General features: G+C 46.4%; 3 protein-coding genes across 11 annotated transcripts in view; 2 read left to right on the plus strand and 1 right to left on the minus strand.

The window, feature by feature from the left end:
- Znf821 (zinc finger protein 821) overlaps positions 1-2,529 on the plus strand; it is a 20,824-nt gene extending 18,295 nt beyond the window's left edge. For all 4 annotated transcript variants that reach the window (XM_026399281.2, XM_077793355.1, XM_026399280.2 and 1 more), the window contains 2 exons: positions 646-812; positions 1,566-2,529. In XM_026399281.2, the coding sequence (XP_026255066.1) occupies positions 646-812; positions 1,566-2,220 (822 nt within the window). In that variant the 3' untranslated portion in view covers positions 2,221-2,529. The remainder of the gene's footprint in view (positions 1-645; positions 813-1,565) is intronic.
- Atxn1l (ataxin 1 like) lies at positions 1,401-15,951 on the minus strand. 3 transcript variants are annotated; one of them, XR_003301744.2, is made up of 4 exons: positions 15,847-15,951; positions 13,492-13,553; positions 9,687-11,925; positions 1,401-1,481 (listed from the first exon to the last, which is right to left on the minus strand). XR_003301744.2 is itself a non-coding variant. In XM_026399277.2 (3 exons), the coding sequence occupies exon 3, from the start codon at positions 11,806-11,808 to the stop codon at positions 9,739-9,741; it is 2,070 nt and encodes a 689-aa protein (XP_026255062.1). In that variant the 5' UTR covers positions 11,809-11,925; positions 13,492-13,553; positions 15,847-15,951; the 3' UTR covers positions 4,509-9,738. The 3 variants fall into 3 exon arrangements, 2 of the variants coding, with proteins under 2 accessions (XP_026255062.1, XP_026255064.1); XM_026399277.2 differs by lacking the exon at positions 1,401-1,481 and having other exon boundaries at positions 4,509-11,925; XM_026399279.2 differs by lacking the exon at positions 1,401-1,481 and having other exon boundaries at positions 4,509-11,928.
- The window catches only part of LOC113190132 (IST1 homolog), a 25,197-nt gene continuing 21,698 nt past the window's right edge, over positions 15,304-18,802 (plus strand). For 2 of the 4 annotated variants that reach the window (XM_026399286.2, XM_026399289.2), the window contains exon 1: positions 16,047-16,341. The gene's annotated coding sequence lies outside the window, so the exon portion shown is untranslated. Of the gene's footprint in view, positions 15,484-16,046; positions 16,342-18,802 lie in introns of those variants that run through there. The other 2 variants (XM_026399287.2, XM_026399288.2) reach the window with 2 other exon arrangements.

The raw sequence follows: 18,802 nt of genomic DNA on the forward strand, positions 1-18,802 counted from the left end.
TATAGAAAAGCTGCTATTCACGATTTTTGTGTATAGAGCTGACTATAGTATATTATCATTGTCTGTTTCAAAAAAGGAAAAATTGGGGGACTAGAGTTGTGGCTCAATGGTAGAGTGCTTGCCTAGCACATGTGAGGCACTTGGTTAAATCTTCAGCACCACATAAAAATAAATAAATAAAATAAAGGTATTATGTCCATCTCCAACTAAAAAAATTAATTAAAAAAAGAAAAGTTGTAATTTATATTTCCTTTCAACCTTATTGTATTTAATTGGCACAGATTTGTTGTATATGTTTTAGAATACAAACCAATTGGGGCTGGGAATATAGCTCAGTTGGTAGAGTGCTTACCTAGCATGCACAAGGCGCTGGGTTCAATCCCCACCAACATCCAAAAAAAGAAAACAAACGAATTGAGGAAAAACAAAAATTCAAGCTAATTAATCTAAACAGTGATTTGAGTGGCCAGGACCTTTTGAAGGTCCACTAACACAATAGGCTATGACTTTTCCAGGAGTTAAGCTAGAATAGTTCTAAGTCCTTTGTCCTGAGACTAAGGAAAGGGGATGTTTTCCAGGAGTTCTGTGGGTGCAGATTTTCCTGAAGGTAGTGCGTGATTGACAGATTAAGGCTCTGTTTTACAGCACACTGCAGCAGTGGTGAGCGCCAAGAGCTACATGTGTCCCGTCTGTGGACGGGCCCTTAGCTCCCCAGGGTCACTGGGTCGCCACCTCCTAATCCACTCGGAGGACCAACGATCTAACTGTGCTGTGTGTGGAGCCCGTTTCACCAGCCATGCCACTTTTAACAGGTTAGTTGGGCACCTAACCTTGTTGTGCTGGGAGGAAGTTACTGGGTATGGGTTCTACTTTTCCAAGTCAAAACAAAGGCTAGAGATAGGTAATGCAAAAGTGACTGACACATGACATTATGTATTAGATGACCTCAAAGGGAAATGAATTCCAATCCCCCCCACCCCCCACCCCCATCTTTTCAACTAGAAAGAGATGTAATGAAGTGCAGGAACACTAATGCTAACTTGTGGAGAAAGGGTTTCAGGATGCTGAATAGAGTCTCGTGTGAGGACATAGTCTCCACTGGGTCCTAGGAAGACTGGAACTCTGAACACCCTGTCTTCATCCTGTTTGCCTGGTATACAAGACAGAGGCTGCCTTTCTTGCAGGCAGTGCCAAGTGGGAGCTAGTGAGACAGTGGAATGACTGTACCCTGCCATAAAGGAAGCCTCCACCTCCAGGCCCCTTCATTCACACGGTAGGCTTGATCCTGCACAGCTCTTCCCAAACACTGGTATTCCAGCTCCACTTGTAAGGATTCCTTTACTTCTGCTGGGTTGCTGTGGCAGGTGGTTTAATCTCCAATTTCTGGTGGGCTTTAAGACTTGGGAGATGCCCTAGCCCAAAGAGAAGTGGTCTCTTAACCATTCAAACTAACCTCCAGAATTGAACCTGGAGAAACTGGCCTGGAAGGAAAAAAGTAAGTTAGAGATAGATATCTGAACCTTGCTAAAAAGAAACATTAATCATCCAAAATTTTTACTTTCTAGCGAGAAACTTCCTGAAGTACTTAATATGGAATCCCTACCCCCAGCCCACAGTGAGGGCCCCTCCAGTACTGAGGGGAAGGACATTACCTTTAGTCCTCCAGTGTACCCTGCTGGAATTCTGCTTGTGTGCAACAACTGTGCTGCCTACCGGAAGCTACTGGAAGCCCAGACCCCCAGTGTACGCAAGTGGGCCCTACGGCGACAGAATGAGCCTTTGGAAGTACGGCTGCAGCGGCTAGAACGGGAGCGCACAGCCAAAAAGAGTCGGCGCGACAATGAAACCCCAGAGGAGCGGGAGGTGAGGCGCATGAGGGACCGCGAAGCCAAGCGCCTACAGCGCATGCAGGAGACAGATGAGCAGCGGGCACGCAGGCTGCAGCGAGATCGGGAGGCCATGAGGCTGAAAAGGGCCAATGAAACACCAGAAAAGCGGCAGGCCCGGCTCATCCGAGAGCGGGAGGCTAAGCGACTCAAGAGGAGACTAGAGAAAATGGACATGATGTTGAGAGCTCAGTTTGGCCAGGACCCTTCCGCCATGGCAGCCTTAGCAGCTGAAATGAACTTCTTCCAGCTGCCTGTGAGTGGGGTGGAATTGGACAGCCAGCTTCTGGGCAAGATGGCCTTTGAAGAGCAGAATAGCAGCTCTCTGCACTGAACCACACCCTCCTGCCTGCCCTCCAATCCACCTAAGCCCACAGGGGTCAGTGCTACAGCTACCTACAAAGCCAGCTTTGCTTTCAGATGCAGGCCCTGGTTTGTTGTAGGAGGATCTGTGCACCCCTTGCATGTGGGAACAGGATGCTGGGGTCAGGAGGGACCCACCTCAAGGCAGCTCTACACAAGGGAGCAGGCACTCCAGAGAACTTGACTCCCCCAGCCCATTGCAGCAGGCTGGGCTTATGGGACTTAGGGGCCCAGTGCAACCCATGAAGTTGTGAGGGCAAATAAATTAATTTTATCTTTACTGGTTCTTTCCTGCTTTTGTCTGTTTCATTCTAGCCAGTGAAGTGAGGTGGGAAAGAGCTGGGTGGGAGTTCTCAGGCAGTGACTTCTCGTGGCTTGCTAGCAGGGTGCTCTTCAACCTGGGCTACCTAAGGAGAGTTCTCCGAGTTGATGAGAATATGGCACTGAAGAAAGACCCACTGCTGCCTTTGTGAAAATTCATTCCCACAGCCATAATGAAGATAACTATAGTCCCAAGGGCTATTTAAACTTAACTTGCCTTTCCAAATTCAAAATTAGTAGAAGCCTTTCCTCGCAATTGGCATTTTCTAAAGATTATGCAGTACTTTTCTCGGTAATGTAGTTTGTTACACTTAAAAGTTCTCAAACAGCCATCAACTGCATCTAGGAATATGTTCATGGTAGTGGTTGCAACATTAAGGTCCATAGCACCACAGAACTCGTTTTGAGAGTACAGGTAATCCATCTTTTTATTTATTTCTCAGTCAAGGTAGGCATAAAATCTATTGAGGAAAAACCAGAATTAAGATGATAGAAGAGTTCAAGTCAACAGTGGCAAAGATTAGAGCAGAATGACTACTCTGGCAATTTGTGTGGTTGCCAAGCCATGGAAGAGACAAGTGCTGAGGTCATTTCTAAAGTTTCTGTGATGGTACAGAACAAGCACAGAACTTTCCTTAGTCTGCACCAAAGGTTGTGTACAGTTTAGATAATTATAGATCTGGAGGTCCAGAAGGAAGTGCCCTAGTTAATTTGTAGCCAGAAAAATAACTATGCCAGGAATGTGGACCTCTTCCAATATCAAAACAGGGAAACTTAAACTCCTTTCTGACCTCCACAGGTCCAAGGCTAGTTAATAGTATTAAATGACTGCCCACCAAACTAGAATTCATTCACACCAGGCATGAAATATTTGTCTTGAAAATTACATTTAAAAAAAAGTAAGTACTTAATCAATCCAAATGCCTTTCTCTCATAGAGCTCCATGCTGAGGTTCTACTTGGGATGTTTCAAAATGGTTGCACATTCACTATGTGCCAAGGATTACTTTGAGCACTTAAATGGATCATCACATTTAATTTTCAAAACACTCAGTTAATACAAACTCAAAGAGTTAGATGCCTGGGTTCAGAACTGCTCTGTAAGGCTGGAAAGGTAGCTCAGAGGTAGAGTGCTTACCTAGCATGTGGGAGGTTATAGGTTAATCCCCAGCACTGCAAAAATCAAAACTAAGAAACAAAAGGCTGCTCTGACTTTTATTAGCTGTGTAACTTTGAACAGTTAGTTACTTAACCCCAATGTCTTGGTTCCCCCAGCCACAAAATAGAAATAATAGCCGTAAATGATTGTTAATATCAAGTACTTAGGATAGTTTGTGGCACACAGTAAGTGTTCAATAAATGAATATGAATGTTTTATCACTCACTGGTGGCCACCTTTCTAAGTTAGAAGTAGCTATGATGGGGATGACTTACTCTCATAATTTCTGGCAGTATTCCTGAGTAAGGAAAAAGAATAGAAGGGAAGTCCAGCAGTGAGGATACCTACAGGTTCTTGTGACTGGTGCTGATGGTAAGTCTATTGTAGGCCTCTGAGCTCTGAAATTCACGCCAAAAGACAGCAGACCATGCTTTAGAGGTAGCCTCTACCATTTGCCTAAAGCTCACAACAAGATAGGCACCACTTATGTTCCATTCCAAGTATTCCCACAAAGCATTTCAACCCCACTCCCCCATCCCCAGGGGCCACCATCTAAGCTGGGATAGGAAGAAGGCGCAAACACCAAAAGGAAAAGCTAGTAGTTTATATAGATAGATATATAGATATATAGATATTGATATATATTGTTTACATAGTCCACAAGTTAAATGCAGGTATCCATAAGAAGAGCATTAACAATAAAAATACAATCTGTGTGTAGCCAAGTACAGAGACTTAAAATGGTAAAACAGCAAAAAGGATCTCACAAAAGTACAAATATACAGTACAAATTGATTTATTTAAAACAGTTACAAAAAAGCACAACAAAATAGAGATTATCCTTAGAATTATTAATGCTTTGTTAAAGATCAGGTAGGATTAGAGGGTAAGAAATGGTATTGGGCTGGGGGAGCACCTGACTAGTTCTAAGGCTTTAGATACAATGCAGTTGATTACATATTAATTCAGCCATTACATACTGGGGATAGTAGTTGGGGGATCAGTAATTTATCTACAGGGAACTCCTACACAAATCAGATCCATCCAGACCTCCCCAGTGCCGTTCTTATCTATTCCTTAGGACCCTAAAGCCACCAGAATGACAAAATTCCCATCCTTTCTCCACCCCATTCCCTATCCATGTATTCTTCCCTCCCCTAAGGTGCTGTGCAAGCTGAGAGCAGACTGCTCTCTGTAGCTGGAACATATACTGTTTTGGCTACAGGGATCCTGGGTGACAAGGAAGTTTGTAGGGGACAATCTTGTTTTAATACTTAAAGTTAGCCATGAGTACAGTCAGTCTCTTCCCCAACACAATCTAGATTATTTTGAATGCAAGTATGAAGCAAGTGAGGGATCAACCCTGCCTTCAGCAATATCAGCAGCTCACTAACCCTCACAGCTTGTAACTACATGCAAACTCCCTGTTTGGGGGTGGGTGTAAAACCACTGTCATCAGCTCTCTTGCTCTCTCTCTCTCTGAAGAACCTAAGTCCCCATGACAGTCAAAGACAGAATAAATGCTTGCAAGTTTGACAACAGGTAAAGGCACATGGGCTGCTGCCACATACACTGCAGACAGGAACCCAATTTGGGGCCATCTTTACTGCTGAGTATTTGCAGTGGAATGGCTTTGGGATTACACAGACTTTGAATTTGGAATCTACTAGGGGAGGATCTAGGCTTAATAGAACTAATAAAACTTTAGTGTGAAAAGTGCATTTATTACTACTGTTCCTGCTGGGGAGGTTCAGCAGGGCAAACTGCACCACCTTTCCTCCTTCTGCCCCAGGCACTGTGCATAGTCTGCAGGTAAGGAGAATGCAGCTGACTCTAGCATCAAGGGCCAGGCTTCTGGTCCAAAGATGGATCCTAGAGTTGAAAGAGCAACAGATAGCTGCAAAGATCCAGACGCTGATTTTATTATTGCATAATGTGGGAGACCTTTCCTACCCCAGGGAAGCTGGAGTATGAAGGGTTCCCAGCAAAGGGCTAATAGGCTCCTGATCAACATCCAATCTAGTAGGGTTCAGTTCTTCAACTGTAGTGTACACTTTTTCCCATCTGGAAAAATATTGTAGCTTCAGTGTGGTTTAGTAAACTTAGCCCTAGGAGGTCAAGACATCTCCCTAAAACTTGGCCTCTGTCCTACTTACTTTTCTTCTAAGACTGTGGCCTAATCTCCCATGGCCAATTCAGTTAATCCGGTTATCTTTACTCCAATGGACCTGGGTCCTTTCCCAGTCACACCATGTCCACATTCAACTCCAGTGTGATCACTCAACCCTTAAACATGCGTGCTTGTTGCAGGTCTAGATCATACTACCATCCTGTGCTTCCCCTAAATTGCCTCTGATGCCCACTGGTAGAAATAAAACTAAACTCCAAATGGCGGGGCTACTTCATCCAAATCTCCAACCCTTTCCCAGCCCCAGAATCCACATAACTGGAGCTAGATGAACCTTGCTGGGATGCTGGCGCAGCCCCTGATGTGGTTCCCCTTCACTCGGTTTTGAAAACAGGATACAAAATACCACAAAGGAAAGAATTAATACAACAGAAAACACTCACTAGCAGGACCTGCTTGTTTCTCCCTCAAGACAGGCAGATCTTGGAGCCAAGGGGCTCCTGACAGCACTGAAGCATATCCCTTTGGATTCACCAGCCCACCAGCAGCATTTCATATAATCCCTATTCAACATGACTGTGCTATATAACACTGGCAGAACAAAGTTAAGAATGGAGAGGATGCCTGGATTTAATCTATATGGCTGAAGACATGGGGAGCTACAGAAGGCAGCAGGCAGGAAAGTGAGCAGGCAGCAGTAGCGGCAAAGCAGCACATAGCAAACTCCATGGTGTTATGACCAACTGGGACCAAGAGGGCAGAAGGGTCAGTCCAGATCTGCAGGGGCCCCTCCCCTTGTACAAGTACTCAGTCTGAACTCCCAGGCCCTCTCCCCAAAGAGTACTAATTCTGATAGGGCTGATGATCTAAGACTTAGATTATTACATTTTATCAGGTTCCCCTTCTGCCAAACTGGTATGTAGGTATTTCTGTACAGTGCCAGGGAGTTAACCATCCTCCTTCCTATCCCTAAACTCTGGGAATGCCCTACCACTTACTAAGGACTGGCTGGTCTCTGTCAACTGCTCATTCCCAAAGAGTCAACAACTTTCCACTAAAATGTTCTAAAACCCATTTTCCATGTTTCTTGCAAATTTAGGCAATTCCTATAAAGAAGAACACACACACCATAGGTTATTCTTATTTCTCATGCCTGGAAAGACTGAACCAGAGGGAAGATGCAAGGGGCAACGCCACAGCTCTGACCAAATGATTTAGAGCAGAGCTTCTTTTCCTGGGGGACCATACTTTATGCAAGATACCTCCGTAGTGCAGCAAAATCAAGTATTAACAAATTAAATGCATGGCACGATTATTAGGGAAGCTGCTGATACTACTTCACAGCAAGAGACAGAATCACAGCAGAAAGTCAGGGTCCAACATGCCAAAGTCCCAACGATTTTTCTTTCCAGAATTCAGTGGAAGTTACCAGACTGAGAAGTCACAACTAGCCTGAATGCAGAGTGTTTTGACTTAACTTCTTGGCCTGTATGTAGTTAGATCTAGGTTTCCTCCTTAAAGGACGAAGCTCAGTTGGTACCCATGGTGGACGTTTCTTGAGCATCTGTTGTGTGCATGTCACTATTTTCAGTTGATGAGCCTTCCTATGAGGAAGGATGTTTATGAAAAACACATGCATACAATAATCTCTAGGAATGAGTTGCTCATGAAACAGCCAGAGATGAGGCCTTCTCCTAAGGCTCTCATCTGACAGGATTCTTGAAGACTCAACCCCACAGGCCCCCACTGTAGGAAACAAGCCAGAAAAAGCAGCATTCTGAGAGAATGGGGGACAGAGAAAGGAAAGGACATGATCTCAAATGCAGTACAAGGTTGGTGTTTGGTTCTGATATGAACCAAAGTACTTGTGGTCAGGTCAGCACCCCTTTGGATGGACCCCCAAAAGCTCACTGACCAGGTAACTGCTCCCAAGGAATGAAACAGTGGAGTATAGGGCTTGTAGTAAACAAGCCAGTCTCAATTACTCTGTTCCCCCAGGAGAACAACCTTTAGCACCTGAACACTAAGAATGACTCCATTCTCAGAACTTTCCCTCCCCCCCCAGGAGGTAGGTAAGATTATTTATCCCCATTTGGCAGCTGGGGAGGAAGTGAAAGAGCAAGAGGTCATAAGACTTGCCTAAAGCTTCTGACAGAACAGAGCTCAGACCTCAAAAGTTTGGGACTCCTGATGACAGGCCAGGCCTTGGCCAGTCCAGGTACATGTATAAAGGAAATGCCAGGATCACACCCTGGGAGAACTCTAGTTAGAGAGCTGGGTGGACAATACCCTGAGTTGCCTTCAAGAGTCTAAAGACCCCCAAAAAACAAACAAAAAGATCACTCACCCCACCTGAAAGTTGGTAGGGGAGCCTAAATCCCATTACCCAGTGGAATCCCACAGTCTAAGCTGATGCTAAAAGTTGTGTGGGGCGGGGGGGGGGGGGAGTGGGCTTAAGACACAGGGAAGCAAATGCAACTATGAAAATATTCCTTGCAGAGGAATACACTACCACAAAATAAAACATACTTCAGGTAATAAAATGTTACTGAGACTACCCTAGACTCTTAGAGCTGGCAGTGGGAGGTGACGGCCTGGAGATGAGTGAATGCTAGGAGAGGCAGTGGGAAAAGATAGGAGGGGGCCATGTAAAAATATCAGAATGGGAATTGCCCAGCCAGGCACCTTTGCCCTGGCCCAAGGCATGGTTCCCACTACACTGTCTGGCAGTGGGAGAGGAAGGGACATGATTTTGAGTTTTTAAAAACAAAGATTATAGCTCATAGGGAAACCAGAGACCCCTACACACCAAAAACTAGAGGTTTTGTTAGACTGGACAAAGCCAATTTTGCAGAAGAGGAAAGGCAATGCAGCTACAAATGAGGTCCAGGTCAAGACACCATGCAGAGATTAGGGCAGCAAAAAGGTGGGGTCAGCGCAGGCACTTAGGCACAACATAGACAACAGAGGGGTGCCTGGGGAAAAGGGTTCACTGGTTCTTCCCAAAGTTACCAATACCAACTAGAGACTCAATGAAATCTCAAAGCAGGTCTGGATATTGAATAAGGGGTGCTTTGTTAAGTCAGCTACCTTTCCAGAAGCCCTGCCTAGAGCTGCATCATCTGGTTGTCAGGTCCTTCTCCTGAAGTTCCCCGGGTGGGTTGTGGCAAGGCAGTACTTTACTCCAAACCCTGTAGGGTCCTCTCTCCCCTGGCCCCTAAGCTGCTAGAAGCCTCGTAGGAGGGATAGTGAGGAGACATGGGAAAAGGGCTGAAGCAGAGGATCAAGCAGAGTCCTGTAGATGAGAGTGTTCCTCCCCCACAAACCCAGCCATAGACATCTGTAACAAAATCACCCTTTAAAGTGCACATCTCTCACAAGAAGGGTTCTGGGTGGGAACCCTCTTATTTCCAACCATGGGGCCTCCTGCCCTCCCACTAAAAAAGAAAAAAAAAAAAAAACTTCAGACAGTTTTACTGCTACTATAAGCTGTGGATCATCATTTTTGGCTCTTTCTTTGCTCCCTCCCTCTGCCACCTGCTCCCAAAGCCTGTACTTTCCCTTGCAGGAGCTAGGAGTGGGGAGAAAAGAACAGGGAGGCCCTGATTTTGGAATGTTTCTTATCCTGTGTGCACCCCCTTCCTTCCTTGCCCCAGGCCTGCTGCTCCCCATCATAGTACCCCCTGGGGCTATCCTGAAAGAATGCCAAGGGGTAATGAGCAGCAGATCCTGCCTCTGGAGGCTGCCTTCACACTTCCCCTTACCCCCAAAATCTCACTGCCAAGAGAGCCATTCCCTGCTCGGCATGTGCAAATCCTCTGGCTGCTCACCGTGAGGTTCACCTCTGGGGTTAAAGTCCCAGTCCTGGTCTGGGAAAGAGGTTCATTTTCCTGCATTGGAACGCCCTTCGATGGACAGCTTTACCTCCTGTGGAATAAAAGAGGGACGGAGCAGAGCAGCCCGTGCCTCCTCCCCTTGCATGCTGTATCTTTGGAAGTTCGGGGCTGGCCAGCAGGTCTGAGCACCAGGCTCAGACTGGGAGGGCTCTACTGCATGGGAGCCCTCTCCTGTAGGCTGGTTCTTCCCCTCACTATCACATAGGTCTCTGGGTCCCAAGACTGTCCTCTCAGGCCTTTCTTGGGGTGGACCCAGCTGGCCTGGGGGAGCACAGCTGGCCTGAGAAATTGAGTTACTGTTCAAGCTCTGTAAACTGATAGAGATGCAGACATCTCCCACCTGTAGCCGATGACAGGGCAAAGAGAAGAGTTGTGCAGTCCGCCCAGGGCTGCAGGAGGACCAACCCTGGCCATACACAAAGAAGGGGTGTTCAGGGGGCACCTCGATGCTCACTTTGCTCTGCTGCTCGCCAACCACAAAATGTAGCATGACAAATCCAGGCCATTGGCTCTCCTGAATGTCCACGACCGTGCTAGAGTCAATCTTCAGCCCCCCACTCACTTCGGCACTGCGCACAAAATCTTGGGTCTGGAGGTCCTCCACCCGCTTCAGCTCCCCTGTAGCCAGCTGGATGATGGCGCCTTTCATGAAATGGGAGGGCAAGTGGGAGGAGGTAATAGGGGGTGGCGTTGGCTCCTTGTCTGGGAAGGTGGCTCTGGTCTGCACGTCCAGACTTGATGCCACCAGGATCTCCGAGCCCACAGGCAGCAGGCCTGGGTCAGTTCCAGTGGGCACCAGGTTGCCATTGGCTACAACCATTGCTTTGGGTAAAGGTCTATGTTTCACCGGTTCCTGATGGGACTGAGGGTAGAACCCACGGGACTGGTTTTTCTCTGCCAGCTCTGCAGGGTTCCTGGCTGACCCTCGTCCTTCAGCCTGATGGTCGGGGGTATGATGGGACAGGTTGAGGGGGCTGGGTTCATCCTTCCTCTGAGCTGCCACCACACGATAGTCCTGAGAAGCTAAAGCGCCAACCACCCGCTGGACTTCGAGGTCCGTGTCTGGGGTCCCTCGGTGTGCCGGCACTGCCACCTCCACCCGCGGAGTCTGAGAACCTGAAAACAACTGTCCATCCACCACACATTCCACCACTGGCACCAATCCTTGGCCTTCACCCTTACTGCTGGGAGAGTCAAGGGCTTCACTTTCCCGTCTTACTAAATTTCGCTCTCGCTGTCTCTGTCCTCCATTGGCAGCAGCTGCTTCCAGAGCAGACTGGCCCTCCTGAGGGGTAAGAACTGGGCTCGTGCCTGCTGGAGGGTTTTCATGCAAGGGATAGCCAGCAGGTAGTCTAGACATCTGGTAATAAATGGGCATCCGTCCTGGAGCGAGGTCCAGTGGCTGAGTACTCGAGTGATGTGGCAATTGCCCAGACGGAGAGGTTGCAGAGGGGGCTTTGTTAAACGAGTGGGCCGGGGATGAAGCCTGTGGGGGAGGGGTGGCTTCTTCTGCCAGGAGTGAGGCATATGGCACAAAGTGTGGAAGGTGAGAGGTGGTGAGACTGGCAGAAGGAGAAAGGAGGGGACTCGGTAGGAAATTAGGTGGCACAGCATAGGGAAGGCTATAAGGAGACCCGATAAACTGCAGTGAGGTGGATGGGAGCTGAGCATAGTGGATTGGGGGATAGTGGATTCCTGGATGCTGAATCAGTGAAGACGCTACATTAAACGTGGGGGGCAAGGGGCTCATGTTCACCACTGATGGGAGGCCAGTCGGTGAGAAGGTGGCAGGTGGCACAGCCACCTTATACAGCATGCCATACTGGTCCACCGTCAGACCAGTAATGGCCTCAGCTCCATCACCCCCCAGGCTGACTCTGGCTCCAGCCTGGCTCTGCCCAGCCACCACAACCCCTCGGGACCATTCAGAAGCATCACTAGAGGGTGTGTGGTTTGTGGAGCAGCTGGTCGTTCTCCCCATATCCTCGCTGGTCACGGGGAGGTCTCGTTTCTTTGGTGGAAGGCATTCCTGACTCCTCTCATGAACAGGTTTCATATTGCTTTGTGGTGTTCCTGGAGTCTGGAAGGGGTTGGCTTGCTCCTTGGGGCATCAGAAGTGGCTTCTCTGTAGCTTCCCTGCACCCCTCTCTGCTGCTGGCTGGGGTGCCCACATCTGCTAGGGAACAAATCAGAGGCAAAAAAAGTAACCTATGGAACCAGTTCAAGGTAAATTGCAAAAACTGTGTCCAGGGAGGAAGATGTAACAAAGGGGACTGGTGGAAAAAAAGGAGGTATTACAAAAAGAACAGACAAGGAGGCTATCTCCCCACTCATCAGCTTAGGACAAAAAAGAAACAATCAGGGAAACCACAAAGCACAAACAGCTACAAGGACTAGCATTCAATGATACATAAATAACCTGAGGGCTCCATAACCTTAGAGACCAAGAGCTTCAGGATTAGTCTAGTCTCCCAAGAGGACCTTGACCCTTCTCAGTTTTCTCCCTTAAGGGGGATTTAAAAACAAAGTCTTTACAGCTGGCTTTTTTCCCTAAGTTTCTCCTTTTGCTACCAAAGACTAATGTGCCATCTTCTTTCCTTGAATATATGACCTCATCCTTGCTTCCTTTCCCCAGACTAATTTGGGTTATGATCTCACCTACCTACTCCCATCTCTTCCACTCAAGCCTGGCTGAATTCCTGTCCTCCTTTACCTCATATCACCAGTGCTTCAATAAGACCTGAGGTTTGCCTGTGTTTTTTTTTTCTTTTCTTTTTTTAAAATAATCTGTGCTCCCTGAACATGATAAGAAATATAGTACCTTTTTTTTTTTTTTTTTTTTTTTTTGCCCCAAGAAACGACATTCTACCTTGGGCCCTGTAGGAAGAATGACTCTACTAACTTGCTTTAGAATTTGATTCCATACTCTAGCAAGACTTCCTTTCTTTTCCTTGACCACCTTCAATTCACTTCTTTTTTTGTTTGTTTCTTTTGCCAATGGCTCATTTTTTCATTGTAGATCTGCTCTAGATACCACTTCATAAAATTCTGGTTCCATTCCTCCCAATATTTTTTTTGGGGGGGGGTACTGGGGATTAAACACAGGGGCACTCAACCACTGAGCCACATCCCCAGCCCTATTTTGTATTTTAGAGACAGGGTCTCACTGAGTTGCTTAGTGCCTTGCCTTTGCTGAGGCTGGCTTTGAACTCATGATCCTCCTGCCTCAGCCTCCCAAGCCACTGGGATTACAGGCCACTGTGCCCAGCTCCAATATGATTATTTATTTCTATTTTAGGTCTGTTTGATTCCTAGAAAAGTTTACTCTCCCCTGTCACCTTTCACAAATTCTTTTGTCCACTGTCAAAAAAAGCACTTTTCTGGTTTGAATACTTCAATGCACATGAACTTTGCCACCTATTTCTTCTAATAAGGCTCCAGTTCTTTGGATCTGAAAAAAGCCTTATGTTTTTCCACTGTTGCATCCCAGATGTTATTCTGCAACAATGACTTCAAAATGCCTGCATTAGGGGCTGGGGATGTGGCTCAAGCGGTAGCGCGCTCATCTGGCATGCGTGCGGCCTGGGTTCGATCCTCAGCACCACATACCAACAAAGATGTTGTGTCCGCCGAGAACTAAAAAAATAAATATTAAAAAAAAATTCTCTCTCTCTCTCTCTCTCTCTCCTCTCTCACTCTCTCTTTAAAAAAAAAAAAAAAAAAAAAATGCCTGCATTACCTGAGCTTCTGTTGGTGCTTCTGAGCAGCTGTATTAAGTGTCCTCCCGGCTGCCTTGGAAGCCTAGAAGACAGAAATAGGTATGGAGTAAACAGAAGCCTGACCTCTGATCTTACACAGGGTCATCATGTAAAGTATTTCCAAACCAACAAAAAAACATTAAAGTCCACAATGAGTCCTCGTCTCATCCTCTTCTCAAAGGTAACAGCATATTTATCCAGATTGGCCAAGTAGTTGAAGAAAGAAAAAGTCATCCCTTAAGCTCTAATTTGTAAAAAGACATCCCTGAAAGTTTCCATGTGCCAAATTTCACTTCTTTTACTTAACATCATATTCTTTTTTAAAAAGATGGATTAATCAGTGTGATTTTTTAAGACCTTTATTTTATTCATTTGTTTTTTTAAAAATATACCATTTTTAAAATATCTTTATTTATTTATTTACTTTTATGTGGTGTTGAGGTTCTAACCCAGGGCCTCACATGTGCAAGGCAAGTGCCCTACCACTGAGCTACAGCCCCAGCACTTATTCGTTTGTTTTTATGTGGTGTTGAGGTTCGGACCTAGGGCCTCACACATGCGAGGCAAGTGCTCTACCACTGAGCTACAGCCTCAGCCCTTATTCATTTGTTTTTATGTGGTACTGAGGATAGAACCCAGTGCCTCACACATTCTAGGCAAGTGTTCTACCACAGCCACAACCCCAGGCCATCATACACTTCATTATCTGCCCTATTTTCCAAAAGTTAAATTTATTTCCAATCCATATTTCAGTTTAAATGCACAAATAAAAACGGAAGACTTAACACTTTTCCCATGTGAGCAGTGGGAAGCAGGGAACTGCACCTTTATTCAGGGCCTATGAATGCACATATATGGAGATTATTTAAATTAAAAAGGTACCACTAGAGGAAAAAGAATAATTATTTATGTTTCTGGGGCAGAAAAAGAGGTCAAGGGGGAGTCACTCAAGGGGGAGTCACTCAAGGGGGAAGGCTTATTAACAATTTTTCAGGGTTAAACAAAAATGGGCGTATGGATGTGTGTGTATTAAGTTTTCTGAGGGACAACTTTACCTCAAGCTGAATCAGGTGTGATGGAAACTGAAAACATCAATTTGATCCTCATGTACTTAACAATGGGGAAACAAAATTACCAGTAAACTATCAATATCTGGATCCCTATTTTTCCAGAAACTCAAGTGCTAAAGGACAGAGCCTTAACTTCTGAACACAGAGAAAGCAGTACTGGTGAATACTCTGAGAAACTACTGACTGTCCTGTCCAAGTCCCATAGAACACTGCAAGCCTAATCCAAACCAAAGGCAACATTTATCTCTTAAGATTGGCATGATGCAGGCATATGCAAAAGGTAGAAAGATAGGAAAACAAGGTGGAAAAGCAAATTCCCAATCCCACAAATTACACTGTGGGCACAAGACATGCATCCCTTCTCCGATGATATTTCGGTAACTGAACAGGTAGTTAGCCTTCTCCTTCGTTCCTAGCAGAAATGAGGGTCGCATCTTCACTCCCAGAATGATCCTTGTTCTCTATAACTAAAACAGTGAAGAAACCCTGCCTTTAGGTCACTAAGGGATTACCAAACATAAGCTAATGAACGGAATGAAAGAGGCAAAAGTTCTGGGGGAAAAACAACATAAAGCCAAATGTCCGCACCAGGTTCTCATAAGGCAAAACACATTTCAGAATCTGAAATCTCAGCCTCTGGAGGGGTTTAATGAGACTTTCTCAAGGGGAAGACACAGCTTGTGACCCCAACTGAGCTAATGGGCAAGCGGAAACGTTCCGGAGAGTTGTCAAAAGAGCCCGGGATGAAGAACCTCCTCACTCTTGGGTCGGAATCAAGAGATTGGACTCTGCAGGAGACCCGAATTCGCTGAGGGCAAGAAGTGCGAGGATCAGAAAGGGAAAAGCTTGGAAGAGACTAGGGGTTATGGCTTCCCGTGATCCTGCAGTTCTTTCTCCAACGGGGTAAGGTCCGAAACCGGCAATTCTGCGTTTTAGAGAGTAGGGGGTCGGCCTTCAAATCACCGGGCAGGATCGAGGCCCCGTAGGCGACGCTTCCTTGTTTGAAGGCCCCTTCCCGACCCAGGACTCGGACACCCCGGCCCGTGGAGACACGGCAGCAGGGACTGACGCCTCCTTCGGGGCGGGCAGGGGAGAAGCGTACGGGAGTCTGGGCGCGGCCTCTTTTGCTCCCTCTGTCCGCGGTTTTCAGGCCCTGGCCCGGTGGGGCAACGGGCTCCAGGGGCCACTTCCCCCGCAGCTCCGAGCCCAGGCCTGTTTGGTCTCAGCCAGGCTGGCCAGGCGGCCACCGCTCCTGGCGACACTCACCGGCCCATCTCACGGCGCTCCCCGGGCTCCGCCTGCTTGTCCCGGAGCCGCCGCAAACGCGGCCGCCGCCATCCCCGGCCCCGGAGCCGCCCCACACCCAGCACCCCCCAGCCGGGCGCCCGGAGATGGCGTCAAGTGCGTCCCGCCCCCGGCGTGGAAAGATTGCGTCAAGGCCTGGGCAGGGGAGCGGCGCCCCGGACTACCCCGGCGGGGAGGGGACTGGCCGCCCGCCCCTCGCTTCCAACGCCCCGTCTGGTGGGAAAACGCATTCCTCTCAATGAGGATGGGTCACGTGAACAGGGCTGGGCCCAGCCCCCTCACCCTGACCCTACAATGACCCCTCTTTTCATCTCTAGTAAATTCTGGGGGGTTCCCGAACCGAACCCTGGAGTGTGACCGTCGCAGACCTCCAGTGCCCAGATTTCTGGTCCTGACACGTGAAGCCGGCTCTCCGGGAAACTCCGAAAATCCCTAGGTGACCCAAGGCCCAGGATTGTAAGGAGATTCCTCCTGGGGGCAGGATCAAGATAGGAACTCTGAAAACGTTGAAAAATGTGCCTGAGTCAGATAGGAGATGGACTGGAGCCAGGATCTAGGGGAAGGTGAAGCAAGTATGATAGACCTGAAAGTTTGTCGGGAATGAAAGGAAAGGGAAGACTGCTTGATTAGTGGATGAATATTAGGTTACCCACTCATTCCAGATTAACTTGTTGACTTCGCAGTCCCAGCGACATCTGATTAACTTAAAAACGAACAGTAGAATTTGTCTTTTTGGGGGGCGGGGTATAGGGATTGAACTCAGAACCCTCCACATGCTAGGCAAGTTCTCCAGCACTGACCTACATGCCCAGCCCTTTTTATTCTGAGACAGGGTCTTACTAAATTGCTAACGCTGGCTTACAGTTTATGATCCTCCTGCCTCAGCATCCTGAGCCGCTGAGATTACGGGCATGTCCCCAAATGCTACAACTACATTTTTTAAAAGTAGTTAAGCACATTTTGTAAAACAAACAAGAAAAAAAAAAGTTGGAGTATTGGATTTTTTTTTCCCCTTTAAGTTTTGGCAAACTCTTCAATAACAATAGATTTTTGCTTTTTTTTTTTTTTTTTTTTTAAAAAAAAAGCACTAGCTGAAGCTGGGTGCAGTGATGCATGCCTGTAATCCCAGCGGCTCCAGAGGCTGAGGCAGGAGAATCGCAACTTCAAAGCCAGCCTCTGCAACCGCAGGCGCTAAGCAACCCAGTGAGACCGTGTATCTAAATAACATACAAAATAAGGCTGGGATTCGCTCAGTGGTCGAGTGCCCCTGGGTTTAATCCCTGCTCCCCCACACGGGGCTGGGATTGTGGCTCAGTGGTAGAATGCTGGCCTTGCAATGCATGAGGATTCGATCCTCAACACCACATAAATGTAAAATAAATACATTGTGTTCACCTAAAACTAAAAAATATTTTTTTTTAAAAGCTAGCTTCACTAATTTAGCGATGTCCTAAGAACTTAGTAGGACCCTGTCTCAAAAAAAAAAAAAATTAAAATGGGGCTGGGAATGCTGGGTTCAATCCCCGGTTTAAAAAAAAAAAAAAAAGTATTAGCTAAACCGGATATGGTGGCAATTTGAGAGGCTGAGACAGTAGGATTGCAAGTTCCAAGTCAGTCAGTCTAGGCAATTTAGTGAGATCCTGTCTCAAAGTAAAAAATGCCTGGGGTGTAACACAGAGGTGAAGTGTTTGCCTTGCAGCTCCTGAGTCCCAGGATTTGATTTCCAGGATTTGATCCCCAGCTCTGCAAAAAGGAAAAGAAGGGGGGGGGAAAAGTACCGTCTGAAGACAAGTATGGGCTGGTCTCTGATCCCTAAGATGCAGCTGTCTGACCTTAGGAAAGTAATTTTAGCACTTTAGGTCCGTGTTTCTACTACTCAAATGAGTGGGATGAAATAGATAGAAGAGCTCTTCAGACATTTTGCTACATGAAAAAAATAAGCAAGTATACACAGTATGACATTGCATTTAATGTTAAAAGATACAACATCTTATACAACGCTTATATTCATGTACCTGTACAGGAAAAAGGATACATAACTAGTAAATATTGATTATCTTTGGGGATAAAAGTAGAATTGGACGGTTCGCCACCGTAATCCCAGCAGGCTAGAGAGGATGAGGCAGGAGGATGGCGAGTTCAAAGCGAGGTACTAAGCAACTCAGTGAGACTCTGTGTCTCAATAAAATACAAATTAGGGTTGGGGATGTGGCTCAGTGATTGAGTGCCCCTGAGTTCAATCCCTGGTACCCACTCCCCACCCCGCCAAAAAAAAAAAAAAAAAGGAACAAAAGTAACTTATATTACTGCTTGAATTTTTATGAGAATGTTATCTTGGAAATATAAAAATTGGGCTGAGGGTGTAGCTAAGTGGTAGAATACATGACAAGCATGCACACAGACCATGGGTTCAATCCCCAGCACTACAAAAAATAATAAGTAAAAATACAAATACAGTTTGATTTGTAAGTTTCTTTCTAGGGAATTCTTAGACATTAATTTTGATATTTTCTCATATGGGTGGACACAAAGAATCTTCAAATTTATGGAGCAACACACACACACAACCACTGGGTAAAACAGCAAGGCTACCACTGTCAACTCAGTCAGCAGAGAGCTTTGTTTTATGAATATTAATATTATTTATGGCAGTCTCTTTCTCAGTTTGGCCAAGAAGGAAGTCCTGTGGTCACTCAGTGAACCCATTCTAGCTCTAACTGGCATCCTGGTTTCTAGTTCATTGCTTAGTTCACTAAACTGACATTAAAACTGCCAAGATAGAAACTCTCCAACAATTCAGGTGTATTCAAGGACAGCCATTTTCTCCTAGATCAAGATACACACTCAGAGAGTTGTATTTTGTACAAATTAAAAGAGCAGGCACAGGTAGATTCAAACAAAAAAGTTTTTTGGCTAC

Source organism: Urocitellus parryii, chromosome 15 (assembly GCF_045843805.1).
Source record: "Urocitellus parryii isolate mUroPar1 chromosome 15, mUroPar1.hap1, whole genome shotgun sequence".
Classification (NCBI taxonomy): domain Eukaryota; kingdom Metazoa; phylum Chordata; class Mammalia; order Rodentia; family Sciuridae; genus Urocitellus; species Urocitellus parryii.

Bases quoted from the DNA above. Each gene is read 5' to 3' on its own strand.
- Atxn1l (XM_026399277.2), bottom strand. From the start codon at position 11,808: ATGAAACCTGTTCATGAGAGGAGTCAGGAATGCCTTCCACCAAAGAAA.